At 46.2% G+C, this 22,224-nt stretch overlaps 1 protein-coding gene and 1 long non-coding RNA gene across 3 annotated transcripts in view; one reads left to right on the top strand and one right to left on the bottom strand.

Moving 5' to 3' along the window:
• The window catches only part of Dcr-1 (Endoribonuclease Dcr-1), a 61,266-nt gene that overhangs the window by 29,884 nt on the left and 9,158 nt on the right, over positions 1 to 22,224 (top strand). For both annotated transcript variants that reach the window (XR_011507394.1, XM_070522144.1), the window contains exons 12-17: positions 963 to 1,179; positions 7,254 to 7,405; positions 10,211 to 10,335; positions 12,311 to 12,571; positions 14,967 to 15,249; positions 19,032 to 21,128. Coding sequence is in view for 1 of the 2 variants with exons in the window: in XM_070522144.1 (XP_070378245.1) it covers positions 963 to 1,179; positions 7,254 to 7,405; positions 10,211 to 10,335; positions 12,311 to 12,571; positions 14,967 to 15,249; positions 19,032 to 21,128 (3,135 nt within the window). In the remaining variant the exon portion in view is untranslated. The remainder of the gene's footprint in view (positions 1 to 962; positions 1,180 to 7,253; positions 7,406 to 10,210; positions 10,336 to 12,310; positions 12,572 to 14,966; positions 15,250 to 19,031; positions 21,129 to 22,224) is intronic.
• Positions 4,014 to 5,645, bottom strand: LOC139047948 (uncharacterized). The gene is made up of 2 exons (XR_011507395.1): positions 5,527 to 5,645; positions 4,014 to 4,120 (listed from the first exon to the last, which is right to left on the bottom strand). It is a non-coding gene; the product is annotated as an uncharacterized lncRNA (long non-coding RNA).

Here is a 22,224-nt window from a genome sequence, read left to right as displayed (position 1 = left end):
TGCAAATACATAGGCATTTGTACATGATGTACAAAGAAATAGATTAACCCTTTGAGGCGCTGTGTGCACAATTGTGTATGCCAAGGTTGTGCATCAACAGCAAAGACACTGATGAAAGTAATGAAATTTTAAAATGTGTCATATACATCTTAAAACGCTTCTGCTTGGAATTGTGCTACAAGTTTGAATAGCATGTGCAAGTTGCTTTGTAACATTAGTGGAAATGTAGACGGTTGGATATTTTTACTCAGTGTGAGTACCAGGCACAACTTTTGAATGACTGGATAGGTGCTTTTCAGGCCTGCTAGGCAGGAAATAGTTTGTTTTCCTATTTGATGTTCCGTATGAGTTTTCGCATGGAGTCCACATTCTTTAAACATGACAAAACACACTAAAGGATGGAAAATTGTTAATCTATTTCACAGCTGTACGCTTTTTATAATTCCAAAAATGTAGGAAATGCGGTTGAAGTAAGTTTTAAATGAACAGAATCAGTTAGCGCCTGAAACGGTTAGTAGATACAAACATGCACAGGCATGAGGAGATCACAATTCAGCATTACAAGTCACATGGCATGACATCTAAAAAAATATTAATATTTTTTAGCATATTTAACAAGGATAAAGCCCATATCGTATGTACTCGTCAAATACAAACCCAGAAGTGCTGCTGTTTCAAATGCTAAACAAGTTCGGCACATTGATAAAATCGCAGGCTTGCAATTCAGTGCAACACAGGTTCATAACCTAAACTGTTGTTGACACGATAATCTAAGACTCACTGCACAGCTACTGCTGAAGCGCAGCAGGGAAAGCATGATCAGGTGCTGCAACAACTGTTTTCAGGCAGCTTTCTCCATTTGAAAACTTTGGTTTTCTGTGTGAAAAACATGGTACTTGTTCAGAGTAAATGCCTAATGCTCTTGTTTTGCATCTCTTCCATTCGCGTTTTCCCCTTGGCAGATCTGCAGCTTCCCTGTGTTCACGCGGTCAGGCGAGGTGACGGTGGAGCTGGAACACGTGAGCTCAGACATTGGCCCGCTGTCTCCAAAGCAGGTCCGTGACCTCACGACCTTCCACCGATACACGTTTACCAATGTGCTGCGGCTCGAGAAGTATCCGATGACCTTCAACCCCGAGGGCGACGCATGCTCCTTTCTGGTGGTGCCCATCAATGCAGGTGAGGAGCTTAATTATGCGCAGAAGGCGTCGTTGAGCCTGTAATCAACTCGGTAGGGTGAGGAGGACATCTGCAGGAAGGTTTAACCTTGCAAGGCTTTGCTAGCAGTTGCTTTGCACGAGCACCAGCTTTCACGGAAGCTTAAGAAATGTAAAATCTGCGGCCATTCAGTACATCACCATTGCAAAGTGCAGTCCATAACAGGTGAACAAGACGCACACAGCAAGGCAGAACAGGAGGTAAACCCACGGCCTTTGGGCTATCCATCTGGTGATGCTGTGTAGGCCTGTCCACTCGTAACATTATGCCCTTGAATGAGTCTGCTAAGGGTTGCCATTTACAGTGTAAGTTCACATCATTGTTCAAACGCAATGATGAGGGCACAAATAAGCAGAAAGTCTTCTCATTTTCCCGCCGTTCACATACAATTTTGGCTGATAACTATGGCGATCCGGACTCCGCCGTTTCGTTTTGGTTGGACACTAGCGCTGCTTTTGCTCTTTTTGTGGCACTCCACGCTTGTCAAGTTCTGAGAGTTGTCCAAATAATCAGCATGGTTAGCAGTTATGAAACTAGCATAATTCGTTGTAACACAGGCTCCGTTTCGAACCTTTGTCGTGCAGAAGATCGGCCAGAAGACCATGCATCTGTTGCTGAAGCGTACCTGCCAACTCTCCCAAATTCGTAGTAAATTTTTTGGGGCCTGTTCTGTGATCTTGTGATTGTTACGTCAACTTCTGTGAAAGATAGACTGTTCACTAAAAATTTTTTCATGTAGGGGTGTGCAAATACTTGAATATTCAATTTCAAATCAAATAGCAAACATTTGAATAACTTGAATCACGAATCGACTATATAATATTCGGTTTCTCGAATATTCGATTTTTCAAATATTGGTACCTTCAGTGAATGATCAGCCTGTGGCTGGTGCCCTGGCACGCGCAGCGTTCCCACGGCGTGGGATTTCAGCCGTTACGAGGTTCATTCAGGTGGTCGACACAGATCTATACGATTAACATGACACGGACAGAGGGAACTACAACAGCAGCGTGTACAGTCGCCGACCGTTTATTCGGACCTCACGGGGACTGCGAAAATGTCCGAATAAACAGGTGTCCGAAAAAGCAGATTAAGAAAAAAAAATGAAATCCTTTATTTCCACGCACTTATTCGGGCTTGGCAGTAGGCTTGGAAGAAAGCGTGAATGCGCCGTTGCACGCTGTTCCGTTTACGCGCAATCAGATAAGCCTGAATCTCGGAGAGGGTCGTACGGTCACTATTAGCGGCTGATAGCACAGTCACTGCTTGTACACGCTCCACATGCGACGGCAGCGTAGCACATGGTGAGTAATCTTCCGACTCTGAGTCATCGTCCGGCGGTGCAGCAGAAACCTGACGAATGATCTTGCCGTCGTCGAGTTCTGCGCATGTCAATACAGCAGTGTCAGCACCTATGAAACTGTCAAATGAGACGGTGTCCGGAACCGCAATGCAACCACTGCGCAGGTCTCGGAAGAACATTTTCCGCGTCAGGTGGGGCGCACATGGGAAGGCGACTTAGGCCTCCCGGCACCCGCTAGCCGGCATTCCCCAGCGAAGTCTGTGCGGGCACTGTCGGCGCCATTAGACACTTGACGCGATGTTTCCGTACACCGCGTTGGATCACCGAAACCTCGACACAGCGCACAAACGAAAAACGTGGCCTGCTCGCAGCGTCGTGCGCGAAGAAACAAATAAGCTGCTGGATTGTCTTGACATAACTTACTAAGCTGAAACCGGAACTGCTGCAGAGCCACTCTAACCAGGCAGAAACGATGATGATGAGCGGGGATTTCCAGTAGCGCCACTTCGTGGGGCAGCAAGGAAGCTCTGTTCAAAACAAACATGGCGTTCAGCAAGTCGAACGATGTATGGAACCATGCACCGGTCAGAGTCGGTGCATGGTGCTCTCGACCGAGTTGGCTCAAGGAGTGTCCGAAAAATCAGACGAGAGGTTGCAAGCTGTCCGAACTTTCGGCAGTTGTTATACATTATGGTCTATGGGGAGAATGGCGGTGCCGCGAAGCTGACCGAATAATCGGGCATGTCCGAATTTTTGGAGTCCGGAAAATCGGTCGGCGACTGTATAGAAAGCACGAGAGCATTTGTGAAGGCTTGTCTGATTAGCCACCGGAAGGCATGCCGATCGCATCGAATACGCGAGTTCAGTATTCACTCATGCAATTGCGTTGTGCTAACTTGCCACGGGTCTCCCAATTTGAGGACTCTTTACTGTCGGCACCAACCGCGGTCGAGCGTGCTGCGCTAGCGTGCGGTGCCAACCCAGGTGAAAATGTTTTTACTTCCAGCTGGATTATGGAACTGGAAATTTCACCCAGCTGGATACTTTTCTAGCTGGGAAGGCAGCTGGAAAAAATCCAGCTGGGTGAAATTTCCGGTTCCATAATCCAGCTGGAATATGTCCCAACTGGAAGGCCTTCCAGCTGGATCCAGCTGCAAGAAATGCCAGCTGTAATTCAGCTGGAAGAGGTTCCAGCTAGAATCTCCAGCCCGGACTGTGGGTCTACAGCCCGGACTGTGGGTCTACAGACCCACAGACCGGGCTGGCACACAGCACCGGTCGCCATGGTGTTGAGCCTTGGCGACACCACCATGGTGTTGAGCCATGCTTAGGTGAAATCCCAGGGTGTAAGCTCGCATCAAGCAGGATACAAACTGGCCAGAGCTCGCATGGATCTTAGCTTGCTGTCGCAAGTCACAGTTAGTTCCTAATATGACTGGCCGCAAGACCAACTGGTCCGGTGAAAATACATGCAGCCAAAACAGCACGGTGCTGAAACTTGCAACCATTTATTTGAACACTTGCAGCAAGGATTGCGGAAGCATATCTTGCATCTCCCTCAAGATGTGGAATACACTTGCACTTCTCCTTGTACCCCATCTGAAAAAAATATTTAGACATAGTGAGTGAACTTTAAAGCAATCATCACTTTAATCTACTCAGTTCTAGTAAACAGTGACCTTTACCAAAATCACGTGGATTGTATCAACAGCCTTTGGACAGTACCACAGTTTACCTTCATCACAGACCCTTCTACAGTTTATGTGGCGCAAGGCCTCAACCTGAGCTCTCAAGAGGCTCTCAACTTGAGCTGCAGAAGCTATGCAATGATTGTTAAATTGTTTAGTGCCATTGACTGTGGCTTTAGTGCAAATAGAATTCAAATGAGCTCATTTGTATTTTGAACTAGGCGTGTGATGTAACTCAACAGCCTCCCAAGAAGCATTTCTCTGCTGATTAACACAGGAGCTTGAGGGCCAATCTTTTTATATTATTGTTGTTTTGCACCAATTCAAATGCCTGCCATTCGAGGCAACGTGTTTGCGAGCACGCACTTGCAGTGAAAGCACGCCATAAATGTGCTTCTATTGCATTGGGCAGATTGACGTATACGCACTAGTATTTAATAGACGTACGTGTGTGCAACATTGGGCACAAACACTGCACGGCAATATATTCAAGTGGGCTATTGGAGACAAAAGGGGCTTACGCAAACTGGCAAGCACTTCACATATGCTGCGTGATAATTTTAAGTTTTATGCAATTTTTAACAAATCGCCTGTTGAAGATACCGTAATTCTAGTCCTTGAGCTGGATCCTTCAGAGGAGATTACTTGCACGAAAAATCTGAACACATATTGAACTCATTTTTTAAAATTCAATAATGAACTTCCTAATTTATTACATTACGGCACATATCGCAATCTACGAATTGTAGCCATTGAGATTGCCAGGCGTATCCACTTGACTTACTTTCCAGAATGACACCAGTTAGAAATATGTGTCATTAAACTCGCCGTAAAAGTGCACTGTTGGTCTACTTACTTTTTTAACAAAACGCTCTTTTATGTATTGGAGCACAAAAGTAACTGGAACGCCCACTTATTCGTCTCACACTTTAGTAAATAATATATCGAAACTGATGTAATTCTGGAAATTCATTTAAGGTGGATCCATCTTGCAAACTCACAGGCTACAACTCGTACATTGTAATATGTGCAGCAAGGTAATAAGTTAATTTGTCAATTTTTGCTAATTACTTGAATACGTCTTTCGATTTCGCATGCTAATAATGTCCACCTCTTCGAATAATTCCGCTCAGCGACAAGAATTATGATATCTGCCACAGGCCATTTCTACCAAATTCCGCAAAACATAAAAATGATCAACCTGTATACGAACATCACGTACAGCAGGGACCTATGATATCATGCTCAAGCGTGCCAACATGCAGGATAAAATAAACATTAACTTACGCTCAAAACATAAGCAAGTGAAATAATTACCTCCAAATTGTAGAATCAGGGCTGGAGAAAACGGTGCTCTTCGATCCGCACTGGTGAATCACAACACCACAAAGTACAGCAATAACAACCGTTGATAGCCGCTTGCCTGTACTTGTAACACCGTCCGGAGAAGGAACTGTCCAAAAATAATTACTTCATGCGCAAGATGATGCAGGTTGCTCACAAAAACTTGATCACACGCACACCCGAGAGACTCTCGTTGTCTCGCAAAATTGCCTCGCCGTGACAGTTTCCGCCATGTGCTGTACGCAACTAGGGCCCCTGTGGCGTCGTCACATTTTTTATATTCGGCCTGCCTTTGTAATGCTGCTGTTTGCTGTGAATAAAAACCCGAGCTTTTCTGAGGAATACTGATATTGCAATAACACGCTATTATATTATTATTAGTGTCAAAAGAGCAGATAAAGACAAGATACGAGACTAAAGCTCCTAAGTATTCAACAAATATGGCGGCAATTGTAGTGGTGTCGTGCAGACAGGAAAAAATAGGAGCAGCAGTCATTGCAGCCTGAACTGCTGAAGGTGCCACGTGTTAAGGCTCTTTTTTGTTAGAGAAGGAATTGCTATGCTGTAAACACTAGCCGTTTGCACAACGGCTCATCATGACCAATCGGGCAAGCTCCTCGCTAGACGACGTCGACAATGTAGCAAGATAACACAGTGTCGACCAAGAGCGCGTCGCTTTTGTTTACTACAAGCAAGGTTCAATAAAAGTGGCAGTTTTTCCTGGAGATATTTTTTTTTTGGCAACTCGATCACACAGGACACTTTAGATTGCTATCGATCCCGATTGCGATCAAAGGTACCCGGAGTGACAAGCATTTCCATGCAGTTCATGCAATTACGATTGTTGTCACAACACGAACGAATAAAGATATATATATATATTTTTTGCTGCTGCAAGAGTAAAAGCTCTTTGTTCTTATGTAAACACCACCTAGGGCTAAATATGGGCATGTTGCAGATACAAAAAATGTCTTAATGCAAGTGGGCATGAAGCTCCACTTTCCAGTCGATAGATTCTACTTCCGGCTGGAAAATGGTCCATCCAGTTGTTTCCAGTTGGAAGCGCTGTTTCCAGCTAAAAAATGCTGTATCCACTTGTTTCCAGCTGAAGCTGGAAAACTTCCAGCTGGCAGTGCTGCTTCTAGCTGAAAAACCAGCTGAGGTGGATCCCACTTCAAGCTGGAAAGTGCCATTTCCAGCTGGCTCTGGAAAATTTCTAGCTGGAAGGGCTGATTCCAGTTGGAAACCTGGCTGGAAAGACCATTTCCAGCTAGAAATTCAGAGCCCATTTTCATGTGGGAATGCCTGAGCAACTTTATTCAGACAACTTCCTGAAGCAATCTAAATCGGCAAAAGCAAAGTTGCTGAAAAAGTCACTGTGATCTAAAAACACTGTATTGCTTCTAAGTCTCTGCTGTGCCTAGCTTGCTGCTCTTTTTGTGCTGTGTCTAAGCATAAATAATCATAAATAAAATGCGTATGTATCTTGCAAAATGTGCGTGCTTTGGGCCAACGTAAACAATGATACATTCAGCCCCCCCTGACCTCACCCCGTCTCCTTTGTGTCGTGTCTATGTGTTTTTCAGAATTTTAATGTTTACGGGTTAGCAGGCACGCTCAGTGTGGAGGAAACCAAACATGATACACATTGTGCTGCGATGGTCTCAAGCCAAGCTGCTGCTCTCTTACGCCACTCACAGTACAGACAACCGACGACCAGCCAGGCTCGTCGACCATCGACTGGCAGTTCGTCGAGCGCATTTGCGAGGAAGAGAAGTTCATGCCGCGCCGAGTGCCCGAGGAAGAGCGCGAGCTTTTTGTGTTCAAGGAAGAAGACTACCTCGACACTGTGGTGAGTGTTTGATCGCACCTCTCTTCCTCCGTGGTCCAGTGTGACAAAGAAGAAATAAAGCCTGCCTTTGTTTAACCAGCCCAACGCTGTGATTTCAGACCCAGAAGGGCAGGTTCATGGCTCGAAAAAGGCTCTATTCTAGTTCTGTTTAGATTTAGAGGAGCACACATGACGTTTTCGACTTGTGTTCTTTTTCCTCTCTCTATCTCTCTCTCTCTTTTATTGTGTGTGTGTGCTAACCCTTTAAGAACGAGACACATAAATACCTGAAAAAAAAAGGTTATCTTCTGTTTAAATGTGCAAGACGCATTGAGAATAAGCATAATCAAGGGAACTTTTGAGTAATATGGAGGATACACCAGGCAGAAAACTGGAGGTGGGCTTCACTGTAGCCCACCTATAGCTTCGTTTGGAATTAGTACAGACAGCTCTCGTCATATGTCATCCATAGGTGTACATTTAATTTGCTTTAATCATGTGTTATACCACTGAAGTTGGAGGCCTTGCATCGGTCTGTTTCCCGTGCTTTCAAAAGAAAACGTGTTGCGTGCCAAACTTCTTCCTCGTCCCGTGTCACCAACAACAACCAACAAATGATGCTAGCTGTCTGTCAGTCAGTGTTTGCTCAAGACATTTAGTTAGAAACTTTGTACTCTATACCAAAACTCCCTAAGAAAAAAAAAATTCTCGTATGTTGCCTGTAGGCAACAGACGTCCATAAAGGGTTAAACAAAAGTACTGGCAAACATCGAAGAACCCTAAATAATTTACTGTAATCATTGTTTCTGCAAACCGGTGTCAGTTTTGGTATACTGATATGTATATATATATATATACTGACTCTCTCCATTCCTGTAAATGCCACCTACGAGTGCAGAAGAAAATGTATTCAGTGTTGTTGTTTGTTCTTGTTACTACAGCCAACTTCCGTTAATTCGACTCCGGTAAATTCGATCCCGGCCGAATGTCTCCATCAGCACAGATACACCTGGCCCCTATGGCGATCCCAATAGCAACACCTTTGGCGGCAGCGTCTCAGCGAAGCTTAGGATACAGTGAATGGTTTGAACACACATGATCTCCCGTCGAAAACGCCGATTTTCTGCCTGCCCTAGGAATATTTTCAATCAATAACCGTAACTCGCAACGTCTGATTAGGATATTTTCTCAATTCCCCACAAAATATGGGCGGAGAATTTCCTGCGCGGTGCAATCGCATGCGAGACCAAAACTGCCCTTCACGGCGTTCTTACGCTTTACCACATAGCACGGATGTATTGCGGCAAAGCTGACTTTAGGAAAGCGGCTGTCATTGTGCAACACATTCTTTCGGTTGCGCGTTAGATTTCTACTTTATTTTGAAGCTTTAATATCATTTCTACCTTATTTTTCTACTTTTGGCAAATAGAATGTGGGCGTCCATTTGATTTGGGGGCATGTTAGACTCTCGCAAGTACTGGCAAATGAATCAGCGGTTTGTTCTGGCGTTTCTTTTTCTGCATCTTGTTTTGTTCGACCCACCAGATAGTTCGATCAATTTCGTCGGCCTCGTCAGGGTCGAATTAGCCGAAGTCGACTGTATTATGTTTTTAATCTGCAACGTCCCCATACCTGGTCATTCTGTTTGCAGCACATAAGCAAATTTTGCTCCGTGTCATGCTGTTGCCGTAACGTCAACGATGCCAAATCTGGCATTTTAAGATTAACGTTGACATCAAATTAACGTGTAAGTGTTTCCCAACCTCCATACTTGCTAAGTGGCATCCTTTTACACACAAGAAGCCAGGGGTAGTGTCTTTGCAATTTAAAGATTGTCTGCTGGTACTCCCTTAAATAAGCTTTGAGGATCACCACCGTACATTCACAGGAAACCCAAACCTGCTCCAAGGTGTTTGAAACTTTGTGCTGCATTGATTAGGTGCGATGTTTGGAAGCAGCTATCATTTCCACTGAGTTCTGAAAGCTTTTCATCCTGTCCTTCCACCTTCCTAAGGTGAAAAAAAAGCAGGTCTGTACTTGCGAAGTGTGTCTTTCCAAAGCGCTGCCTGTGATTGGCTATTACAGCTGTGACCATCTCACTGTCACGCCTATCACTGTCGTTATTAGTGAGCACGTGAGTGCTGGCCAGTGAAGAAACTCGGTTACGTAGCAGAAGTTGTTTGCGAATGCAGCCCCCGCCTTTTATCTCATTTCACTCCAGCAGTGCCTATGATTATCCATCGCCTCTATGATCGTCTTATCATCACACCTGCGACTATCATTAGCAGAAAGCAGCTGAATGCTGGCTAGTGCAGAAATGCTGTTGTGCGAGAGATTTTGGAAATGCATAAATGCAGCATTCGATTTTTATTTCGGTTCGTGCCTGTAGTGTTTAATTACATTAGTGCCATTTGAAACTCCTGGAGATATCTGTGACCCGATTGTTACTTCGCTTTGTGCTCTGCTAAATCTTTGTCGCTGGTGCTCATCTGGTTAATTGATGTCGGGCACTCTCGGACTCCCTGCAATTTCACAGGTGCTGCATGGGCGTTGTCGTTCTAGGCAGATGATTTCAGCGATAACTATTGTCGGGGTATGATAGATGTATGCACCTTGTCAGAATCTCCAGAAGACAGCCTTGTACATGGGTGGAGATTTGTTCCAGGGGTAATGTTCCAGGGTGGTGCTGCAACATCCGGCGTCGCCATTAGTAGTAGAAGCCATCTCTTGGCGGCTGTCTAGGTTAGATTATGCCGAGCGAATCTACTGTTAGTATACAACTCTACACAACCCCTCGTACGACGTTTTTTCTTGGAACTCTCGCAGGTGACACCTTGGTACCGCAACCTGGACAAGCCCCAGTTCTTCTATGTGGCCGAGATCTGCCACGACCTGAACCCACTCAGCGACTTTCCAGACGCAGGCTTCGATACATTCGATGCATACTACAGGCAAGGTTCTACCCCCACATTTTTATGAGTGTAAAGGCGGTCTTGGAATGTTCACATTTGAGACCACTGTTTTGAGGTCACAGCTGCATTCGTTGTAGGCTGTTGACTCGGACAATACGGAGATTTCAAGTACTGAACTTCGAACTCATGAATGCTCCCATAGCCATCGATTGTGTTGTCATTTCAACATTCTATTTTGCACGTGTCATCTACTTGTATACATAGTATTCCTGTTTTGTGTACCGAGTAAACAAGTTGCAAGTTACCAACCATGTTGTCATTTTTCTTCCTGTATGTGCTTTGTCTCTTTAGTAAGCACCAACGAGGCCAAGAATAAGTTCTCGTGAACTTATCACAAGTTTTAAAATTGCTTAGTTTTTTGAGGCTGTGGACAAGTCCCCTTTGACATGGAATGCATAGTTCTCTATAAAAGAAAGCAGCTTAAGATGATCACGGGTCCTAGCACTAATGTGCCTCGCACATCTTTCAAACTCGATACACCTCCGAGTTCAAGCTCACATTTACTAATACAGTCAAACCTCGATATAACGAACCTCAATTTAATGAAATTCTCTATGTACCTAACGATTCTCATTTTCGGATCTTAAGAGTACGCATTTGGACTGGTTGGTTCATGATTACGAGCAATAAAAACAGCGCTAAACGACGGGACGAGTGAAGGGGCACAGACAATAGCGCTGTTGTCTGTGCCCCTTCACTCGTCCCGTCGTTTAGCGCTGTTTTTATTGCTCGTATTCGGATCTTAGTTCCATTGAAAACAGTTTGCTTTTTTTTTTCTATTTATCGAAGTCACTTTGTGACACGGTTCCGATTAAACTAAGCTTTTGGCCATTTCAATCGTGTACTTGGACCTGTATGGCTAGCAGATCTAGCAAAAAACTATAAAAAAGCCGGCCGAGGCTAAGCTGTTTCAAACATCCTTCTGCATGAACAGTTACATAAGCAAAAAAACACCGTCAAAGCATGCACGCCGATATGAGGTAGGCAGGAAACACTGCTTTGCCATTTGTTGTCTTGGTAAACAACTTGCAGAGGCTGCAGGGCATGCAGCAGCTCATAGTGCACGGAGAAACACGAGAGCTAACAATTCCTTCTGCTCAAGGGAGATGGGGAGGGGTTAATTGTGCAGTAACGTGGTGAAGCACGCTCTATGGGGAAAGGGAGAGGGGGCAGAAGATCCGTGCCTTTATGCCCTCTCCGTCTAAAGCACTGTAGGGACACGTGGAGTTAATCTGCGGCAACTGCCAAGGACCAGCTGAGACGGTTGGTGCATAGATGCGCACTGTGTTCTCACGCGTCCAGTGTTGTTCATTGCGTAATCTCAAGTTTTCGAGACGTGGTAAGAGTCGTTTGCTCGCATTGTCGCAGGAAGTTTGTGGTCATCGAGTGAGATCTGTTCATGTTTGCAGGAGTGTGCATGACACCGATAAAACTACAAACCTTACTTCATGTTGTTGTCTCTTCTTCATCGCCATCAATGCTCCGTACTTCTTCCTTTTCTTCCCCCCTCAGGATAAATATTCGTATCCTTTTACACTTTTGCTTAATTTGTGGGCACCATCTGATGACCGCTGCAGGCAATAAGCATAGTCCTAGATATAAGGCGCGATGCAACACACGCAAATCTCGGATGCTGTGAGCCACATTGATACATTGCTCTTAGCACAATCTGCACCACACACGCCGACACTCATAACCACACTATTATTACCCGAGTTTCTTGCAATTTGTTAATAAATGTTTACTGACAAGATACTATCTTCCAGGAATGCTTTGGGAAATCGTGAAGTTGTCTTTAGTGTTGAAACTTTAAAACCTCTAAATAATGAAATTTGCAATTTAGTAAAGCTTTTCACTGCAAGTGCAACTTAGTTATCTCGAGGTTTGACTGTACTTCCAAACTCGGTACCCCTCGAACTCCAAGCTTGCGCGATCACCCTGCCCCGCTGCACAGGGAGAAGTACCAGATCCGGGTGGTGGACGGTCGGCAGCCGCTGCTAGACGTGGACCACACGTCGGCCCGGCTCAACCTGCTGACGCCTCGCTACGTGAACCGCAAGGGTGTGACGCTGCCCACTTCGTCGGAGCAGACAAAGCGGGCCAAACGCGAGAGCCTGCAGCAAAAGCAGATCCTGGTACCCGAACTGTGTGCCATCCACCCGTTCCCGGCGTCGCTATGGCGCAAGGCTGTCTGCCTGCCCTGCATCCTCTACAGGTCGGTCGCACGCTGCCCGTGGTGTTTATTGTTATGTCTCCTTCTATTGTATTGCCCACACGTGGTCATTTTACTTTTATTGCGATGGTAATTGAACTGACGCACAAGCCGGCACAGCTGGACTGTCATGGTATTGACACGTTTGCACAGCCCATGCATGGAGGGTTAAAAGGTCTCCAGAAACGCGCAGTGTGTTTGGCTGCAAAAGCAACTAAGCCGAGTGGATGCACTGTCACGCGTCACTCAAACACACCTGTGAGGCCTTGTGCGCCTGTACTACGCATCTAAGATGAGGCATGCGGGCTGCGCGTGCGTGGGCAGCGCTTGATTTCAAGCATGATTTTGATTGCACGACACAGAAGTGGCTTCTGCATTGACCCCACGTGAACAGCATGTAAACTTCTGCACAAGTTTTTGAAACAGGTTGTTGTGGTTTCGGAATTGTGCTGAGACACCAGGAGTCACCACTGGTTTCGTGTCGTACAAAGACGATGGACGCTATCGCTAATGAAGCGCTGGTCACCTGCATTGAGGCTCAACCAGCACTTTGGCCAACGATGCACAAGCAGCATAAGAATAAGCATGTGACGAGGCACTTGTGGGCCGAGTTGTGAGTAATGTGGATGCTCAAGGCTGCCATAATAGGCAAGTGCTCAAAATTTATACAAGTGTCACACAGGGCACTTTCGATCGCAGTTGAGCCCGTTCGGGATCAGATTTCTCAGTAAAGGTTTAAACTTTCCTCAATCCCAAACAGAAAAGTTAACCCCGAAGGTAATCTCGCAACACTGAGCTCCGTGCTACGAAGCACTCGTCTCCCTTGTGTGCATACCGTGTGGCAGTTCGCCTTTCCCTTCTATGTGCGCTTTGGAGGCGCACATCCTTAAATATCCGCTTTGTGAGACACGTATCCCCTGCTCCATGTGGTCAGTTGTTTGTAGTGCAGCCACACAAGACGAAAATAATGCGGCTTACATAATAATACATGCAGGTGCTTGGCCTACATGTTTCGCACGTATGCAGCCTACGAAAAATATTGTTTTGGTTATAATGTGGTACCGCTTATAGTCTGGATATTCGTGACTGTGGCAACTTATGCTATAAGCAGTCTATGCTGTTGTACAAAAGTTGTTGCCTTTCAACTTTGCAGTTTATAATATTTTTCTAAAATTGAAGGCATAAATTGTAAGTTCACTTTGTACTTTACTAGACTTTAACTTCTTTCAAGTGCAGCAAACTTAATTGAAGTCGGTGCAGCAGTTGCAGAGAAAAACAATTTCTTCGTTTCCGTGTATTTAGATAAGAATTCACAAGCTAAAGCTTCTTCTTAATTTTGAGAAGAATTGGAACACACCCAAGATGGCTTCTGTTCAGTGGAAGAACGGCAAAATTTGTATCGATACTTGCAACATGCCTTAAAGGGACACTAAAGGCTAATATTAAGTCAAGCTAGAGTGATAGATTACTACTCCATAATCTCTAAGGCGTCGATATTATCGTGAACAGGGCCTTAATAATCGAGAAACTGAGGTAAATGCAAGACATGATTACAGACTCCCCCGGGACGTTCAAGCACTTGCCCAAAGATAAAAGCACTCCTCAGTTAAATTCTGTGACTAGCACTGAACCACTTGTTGCAACAAGCATTATTGTATTGTATAATAAGATGAAATAAAATACTGCTTATCCAGTTCTATTTCGTCTTTAGAAAAAAGAACTAATTGAAATTAACCTTCACAACGACGCGGGCAGTCGAAAGGTTTCGTTTTCGCTTGACTCTGCGCTGCCCACGCTTTCGCGTTTCAGAAGTTCCGTTATTGCGTAGTGCTGTGCTGGTTTTGCTGGCTCGCGAAACTTGCACAAGCTCCAAGTAGCAGAGAATTCAACTTTAATGTTGTGTCACGGGATGCCCGAACAGTCTACGCCACTTGACGGAGAACCAGCTTCAGCGGCGAATCCACCGCTCTGTCTTCGCTCGATACCGCCGTCTGTGGGGCGCCATTTTATTCCCCCAAGGCAGCAAAGGCGTATGCAATGCCACCACTCTCCCAGTTGGGCGGCGGGAGATCTGAATTTTGAAAAAGGTATTCGTACCCTCCAGATGCTATTTTGCTTTCATGACACAAAACAAGCATTGAGAGGCTTCTGGAATGATATTTAAACATCCACATCGACTTATAATTTGCCTTTAGTGTCCCTTTAAGAGCAAAGTGAGGCAACAAAAAGAATCCGCCTAGCCGTTGAGGCCGTGAAGACTCACCGTCCTCAACGCACGGGGACTGCTTCGTCCTCCCCCCCTACCTACGTGTAGATTAAGAGGCGGGCACCCCAGCTCGGTGGAATAATAAAGTTTTCAATCAATCAATCAAGTCCATGTTGATGCCCCACACTGCAGGATGAACTCGCTGCTCCTGGCCGAGCAGCTGCGGCTGACGGTGGCTCGCGAGGTGCAAGTGGGTCGGCTAGAGCTCCCCAAGGGCTTCAAGTGGCCCACGCTGGACTTTGGCTGGACCCTGGCCGACGTCCTACAAAAGGCCCAGGAGGCCGCCAAGGCCGAAGAAGAGCGGGCTGCCGAGCTGATGGAGCGCACGGGCATCCAGCCGGTCTGCATCTCGCCGCCGCCGGCGATGAACGCATGGCGTGCACCCCAGCCATACCAGCCGCCTATGTTCCAGCAGGTAAGGGTGACGTTGGCATCTCTGAAAGCACCCTTTAAAGCAAGCACCTTTCTCTGGCTCTTTCACCCCATTTCATAGTCTGAGGGGGGACTTTCGCCACCTTTACAAAGGTGCCGATGCAAAAAGCTCATGCTCTCGCACAACCGAGTTGCAGGGTGCGTTCATCATGGAACGCCGACTGCTATAGCTCTTTGAGACACTCGTCCTGTTCATCGATGCCGCTACAGATGTGTTGATTAATGTCTGCGGAATTGTGTAACAAAACAACTAATGCCACCTACGTATCCTCACTGCAGCAATATGCACGTTCAAGCACATCATTCCTCTAACCCTTTGGGGGTCACCGTGATACATATATGGCGACACAAACAAATCCAAAATGTTTGCAACCGTACAGGTATGGCGGCAGCCAAATGTTTCAAAAAATTAGCCTTTTTGAAATGGAACACTGCATAGTGTAGCACCGGAGGCGCTGCAACCTTCCGTGGCTTCTAGAAAAAAAATTCTTAATGTGCTTCCGCGAAAACTGATATTACGCTTTACTGCGGTAGCTTGCGAGTACAATCAACTTCCATTAATTCGACCCTGACGAGACCGGTGCCGAATTAAGCAAGATGCATGAAGGATGCCGAAACAAACCGCTAATTCAGTTGGCAGTATTTTCCATATTCTAATGCGTTCCCAAATGAAATGTGCACACTTTTTATGCATTAGAAGTAGAAAACTTATAAATGTCATTAAAACTGCTAAACAGTGCAGAAATGTAACGCGCGCCTGATTTGTTCTCAAGAAAGATGGGCTAGAGTCTAATATGGGTTGCACATTGGCAGATGGTTCCCTAAAGTGAAATTTGCCGCGCAGTTCTTTGAAGTCGGCTTTGCCGCAATGCAGCCATGGTATGTGGCGAAGCATTTGAATGCCACAAAGCCAGTTTTCGTTTTACGTCCAGTTGCACCGTGCAAGCAATTTTCGGCTCACCTTTCTTGAAAAAATAACAGGTACGCATTAGAATCTGGTAAATACCGTGATCAGGCATTGTGAGCCACAGTTATTGCTTGAAAATCCTCCTTGTGCAGGCCGGAAATAGGCATCTTCGACAGAAAATGATGTGTGTTCAACCAGCACCTCCTCTACTTTTTTCTATGCGAGCCAGATTCGATTTGTGCCACGAAAGGAACACCACCCTCTCCTATCGTTCTTTCCTACTCTCCCCCCTCGGCTAGCGTTAACGCCTGCTTTACGGTTATGGGGGAGAGTACCATCTGGGTGGCGCCTCATGACGGAAGTTGGAGGAAGACTGACAGACGCGGCATAACCTGGCAGACGCAGGGACGAAGTGTCTACCACTTCTCCACCGGAACGGCAGCAGCATGCGCTCAGACGCACACATGATGCAAACACATGACGCAAGCAGTCATACTAGTATGTCTGGGTAGCGTCACATCGTGGCAACTCGCTGCTCTAAGGTGCACCAGTGGCTCCCGTTAGGGATCGAGTGATTGTGCTGGCATTGAAAAAATAGAGGAGGCGATGGTTCAACGCATACACTGTTGCCTTAGCTTTGCCGAGGCAGATGCTGCCACTAAAAGGAGTCTCTTGTTGGGTCACCATAGGGATCAGGCACATGCTTGCTGACCGGTCAAGTTCGAATTATTCGGCAAAGGCCAATTTTAGGATCAAAATAACGAAAGTTTGGCTCCAGGATCGACTTTACTGAAAAATTGAATTAATCAGAGTCGAATTAATGAAAGTCTACTATATTCCAGTTTTGCTTAGTTCACTTCCCACATGCTCACACCCGTGCTCACACACTTTTGAACTGACATTGTCACATGTGCTGTTTCAAATTATGGGTTTAGAAAAAAACTGATTTTTATCTCACTTCTTACCGCTCAAACTGTTGGAATGTCAGGCTAGCCCGCATGGCTCTCCCATGAGATTGCAATTACTCTGTTTAGAGATCGGCATTCACCAACTGGTGATACTGTCGTACGTGCATCTCCTTTTGGGGGGTGTTGCACGAGAACTGATAGAACCTCTAGTGATCTAATGGTTGATTACTGCGAGTTTCTCGCCCACTTCATTTGTCTAACAGACGGGCCACCACTGAGTTTGCTTGCAGGCGCTCGCGTGGCACGCCCTGCTTTCGCTATGGCCGTGCGTCCCGGGAACGTAATTGTTTAGTGACCCACTTAATTTTCTATTTTTCTGGCCTTTTGTCGTTGGTCTGCACGTGGCTGGACTACGCCATGCTGATTTTGCTAAGATTGCTCCCTTCACGCAACGCACGATTAAAGGGGGAGACAAAATTGGATGTTTCAAAATACAAGCCCTGGCTGTGTCAAAAGCAATGTAAAGCATAAAAAATTTGTTTTGTAACCTTAATTACGTTTCTAAATAAATTACCTATGCTATTTTATTCATGTGTTCAACGATGAACCATGTTAAAACTGCACGTATATATTTACGATTTCTTTTTTATCTAAAACTATTATATACTGGGAAATTTGTGACGTCATACCGACGTACCAGGGCTGAGGTTGCCGTGTAAAATTCAGGAAATTAAACATTGTCCTTCATTTTTTATTCAAATGATCAACCTATTGCTGCAGAATTAATCAAAATAAAGCTTTGAAGGAGTGCTGTAGATGTCTTGAATGATTTAATGTTTCTCTTTAGTGTCCGTTTAAAAAATTTCTTTTAAGTGGCAGTCTGAAATTTTTTTTACGACTTTTGTTCGCTTGTCCACTATAGTATCATAATGGCTGTGACATTCTGCTGCTAAGCACAAGGTCACACGTTCAACACCTAGGTTAATGTACAGCAGAAGCATAGTGCAAATATATATATATATATATATATATATATATATATATATAAACGAGAAGGAAGGGGCTTAACCGAGGGGCCCGATTTTTATTAAGCATGTCATACGAAGCCAACAAACATTGACACCAAGGTTAACATAGGGGAAATTACTTGTACTTTACTATAAAAAGAAATGATAAATTATGGAAATGAAAGTGGATGAAAAAACAACTTGCCGCAGGTGGGAGAAAGTTCCCACATCTTCGCATTACGCATATGACGCTCTACCAATTGACCTACCACGGCACTGTTTCCCCATCCACTTTCTTGGGTATTTTTGTTTCTTACTAGAAGCCTGGGAGTGTTAGCCAGCGCTACCACTCACAAACCTTGGCAGTGGATGTGGAATATCCTTTCTGCTGCAAGCATCATGAGTTTGTGATCTTTCTGGGTGAAGGCAACTGGTCAATAAACCCACGCATGCTACCTGAAGGCATCAATGTTCCCGGATTCAAGACTCTCGTTATGTGATGAATGAGAAGAAAGGGGCTTAACCGAGGGGCCTGATATTTATTAACCATGTCGTAAGAAGCTAACAAAGACACCAAGGACAACTTAGGGAAAATTACTTGTACTAAATAATTGAATTAGAGGAACTGTAAATTAATGCAATGAAAGTGGACGAAAAAACAACTTGCCACAGATCGGAAATGATCCCACGTCTTCGCATTACACATGCGATGCTCTAACCAACTGAGCTACCGCGGTGCTATTTTCCCGTATACTTTCTTGGGTATTTATGTTTTACTCCTAGAACTACGCTGCCAAGGTTTGTGAGTGGTGGCACTGGCTAATACTTCCAAGGTTAGTTCTAGTAGAAACCCATTGTTAGAAACTAATTCCTTAGCCATTTTCCATGTAAACTTGAGCTCTGTGTTCACATTCTAATGGTTTACTATTTGTTGCTTTTTCAGGACCAGGAGCTCGTCATCGACACGTTCGATCCAAGCAAAGTTCACATTCCAGACGATGACCAACTCGACCAGCTAGCTGACGCTGAGGTCAGTGCACTGAACCTCGGTGGACCCAAAGGCCCCAACTTCGACTGGAAACCGCTTCCCAAACTACCAGGGGAGCCCACACCAGTTCCTCGAATCCGCTACGGATCTCCGAGTAACTTCGAAGCCGAGGGCTGGGACTCTGAGTGGGACACGGACATGGAGGACAGCTCGTTCGTCACCTTGGACATGCCGGGACTGGGCTACATCTCGGCACCCGGAGTGTTCAACATGCAGGGCTTGTCACTAGACCTGGCCTCGTGCCGTGACGATGACATCTGGGACAGCTTTGACGAGGACGAGGAAGACCCTGAGCTTGACTTCTCGCGATCCGAGTGGAACCAGTCTCCGTCCGAGGCCGGCGGCAATGAAGATGAAGGCCACTTGCTCAAAATAAGTGACAAGTCGGAGAACAAAGACGACGAGAAGAGGCCCGAGGAACAGTTGGACTGGTTATCACACTGCAGCAAGGACCAGCGCAGCAAGTCTGTGAATGCTTTCGTGGACGAGCCAGAGGAAGAACAACGAGAGGTTGACCCATTTGTCGAACAGAAGGTCATGGCACTCAGGAAGGAGTGCGTCAAGAAACTGGAAGTTTGGAGATGTGATGAAGACGAAGTGAAACATGCGGCTCAGAAAACAATCTACAAGTCCTTTCGCAAAGTCTCGGAGGCACTAAAGCTTATTGCGGAGTATGAAGACGACCGGCCCCTGAAGAAAGATGAGCCTCTGGCACCAGCAGTCCGTGATAGTGGAGCTGCTATCGTTGGAGGGGAGGCCCCAAAGGCACCGGAAGGGAGCGTGCTACCATTCGGCGAGCTCCTGCCGGACAGGGACTCCGTCAAGCTCGGAGGCGGGGACGCGTCACAGGCTCGCTTTGACGAGCGGCCCGATCTCGACAGTCACTGTGGCCCGAGCCCCAGCATTCTCCTCCAGGCACTGACGATGTCCAATGCCAACGATGGCATAAATTTGGAACGTCTCGAAACGGTGGGCGACTCTTTTCTCAAGTACGCCGTGACAGCCCACCTCTACTGCACATATCCCAGCGTGCACGAGGGCAAGCTGTCCCACCTACGGAGCCGCCAGATCAGCAATCTCAACCTCTACCGACTCGGCCGGGCTCGCAGTCTTGGCGGTCTGATGGTGGCCACCAAGTTTGAGCCCAGCGACAACTGGCTTCCTCCCGGCTATATCGTGCCTCCCGGGCTCGAGAGGGCTCTCATTGAATCGGGCCTTCCAGCGGGCCACTGGAACATTGCAGCCCTTACCGGACTCACCCAGATGGATGAGGCGCAGATCCGGCAGACCCTCGCCGAGCGATCCAACAAGGTGCGAAACCTCGACGAGGTTCTAGCCGACGAGCAGAACCTCGACACCGCACCCTACGTGCCGTACAACCTCCTGACGCAGCACAGCATTCCTGACAAGAGCATTGCGGACTGCGTCGAAGCGCTAATTGGAGCCTACCTCGTGTCATGCGGTCCTCACGCGACCCTCCTCTTCATGTCCTGGTTGGGACTCGATGTGCTACCCAAAAACTGCACCGCGGAGACGCTGCCGAACTTTGGTGTCATGCTCTACGGTACGCTAGAGCCGCCGCTTGTTGTGCCCGACGCGGGACCGCAGCTGGATGAGCTTCTCTCTGGCTACGATGCGTTCGAGGCACGCATCGGTTACCGGTTTCGGGACCGCGCCTATCTCCTCCAGGCCTTCACTCACGCGTCATATCACTACAACCGACTCACGGACTGTTATCAGCGGCTTGAGTTCTTGGGTGATGCAGTGTTGGACTACTTAATAACCCGGCACCTCTACGATGACCCCCAGCGCCACTCTCCAGGCACATTGACTGACCTGCGGTCAGCGCTCGTGAACAACACTTTCTTTGCCTCGCTGGCAGTGAAGTATGACTTCCATCGCTACTTCAAGAACGTGTCACCGGGCCTGTTTGCAGTCATCCAGAGGTTTGTTGAGATGAAGAGACTGAACAATGGGCTCGGATACCACGAGGTAAGTCCTTTTATGGCCGCAGTGCTTCTGTCTGCAGAAAAACATTCTGGTGGTATTTCATATGTGAGTTGTTGACACCGTTACGGAATGTTAGATTGCCAACAGTGGCAGGTACACGTGCCCCTTCTGCGTGAATTGCTATGCTTTTTTGGCTCTAACATCACCGAGAGGTTGCAGATGTTCTAGAACATTTGCTGGGGGTACTCAACAGCCATCCTAAGCCTTTTGTGCCTGCAAGTGAATGCAGGAAAACAAGGAGATGGCAGAACTCTCTCATTGGTATCTTTCCATTGAAAGTGCAGAAGGCAGGTCTCTGCTATTTTAATGTGCAGTATGATCCGCTTTTAAAGGACACATGTAGTTATTATTTAGCTACTGATTAAAGCTTAATTGTGGAATTTAGGCATGCAGACTGCGTTTCATTGCATAGCTGTCAGCCTAATGTGCCCTCTCAGCCGTTCCCCCCCCCCCCCCCCCCCCGATAGAGTGGAGGTGTTTCAGTTATACTGTATTTATTAGCAGCTAGGTGTTCCCTTTAAGAATTGACTGTGCTGTACATAGATAGGCCCCCATTCCTACAAACTTCATGATCTCTGGAGCACCCTCTTTCCACAATCTTTTTCCATTGTTGTGGATCAGTTTCTCTAATTATTGTACACCTGGGCGTAGTGTTTGATGCCACTATATGTAATCTACATGAGATCCTGCTATAAAGAATAGTTTCATAAATTCGAATTCTCCGACAAAGCACCTTGGCAGGATAGCAAACTTTTGAGATATCGAGATCCACTTCCAGCTGCCTTTTGCACCAAAACTGAGTGCTTGAATTATCACTGGCAGGTAATTGCATCACAGTGGCATTAATGCTTTGTTAGTAACAAACAGAGATTTGCATGGGGTCTCTTAGATAACCGGGAGACACAGCGACAGGCTTGTTTGAAGCTAGTAGCTGCATTCTCCAACCAGTACCTGCGTATGTTCTGAGCCGCTCTGCCGCGATTTTGCTATCGGTGCTAAATTCTAACAGTCAACTTGATCACCAGTGCTTCTGTGTAAAATGGAAAATTTTGGTGTGACTTCTTTATAAGAATGTCAG

The sequence above is a fragment of the Dermacentor albipictus genome, chromosome 7, assembly GCF_038994185.2.
Source record: "Dermacentor albipictus isolate Rhodes 1998 colony chromosome 7, USDA_Dalb.pri_finalv2, whole genome shotgun sequence".
Classification (NCBI taxonomy): domain Eukaryota; kingdom Metazoa; phylum Arthropoda; class Arachnida; order Ixodida; family Ixodidae; genus Dermacentor; species Dermacentor albipictus.
This window is presented reverse-complemented; position numbering and strand designations above follow the sequence as displayed.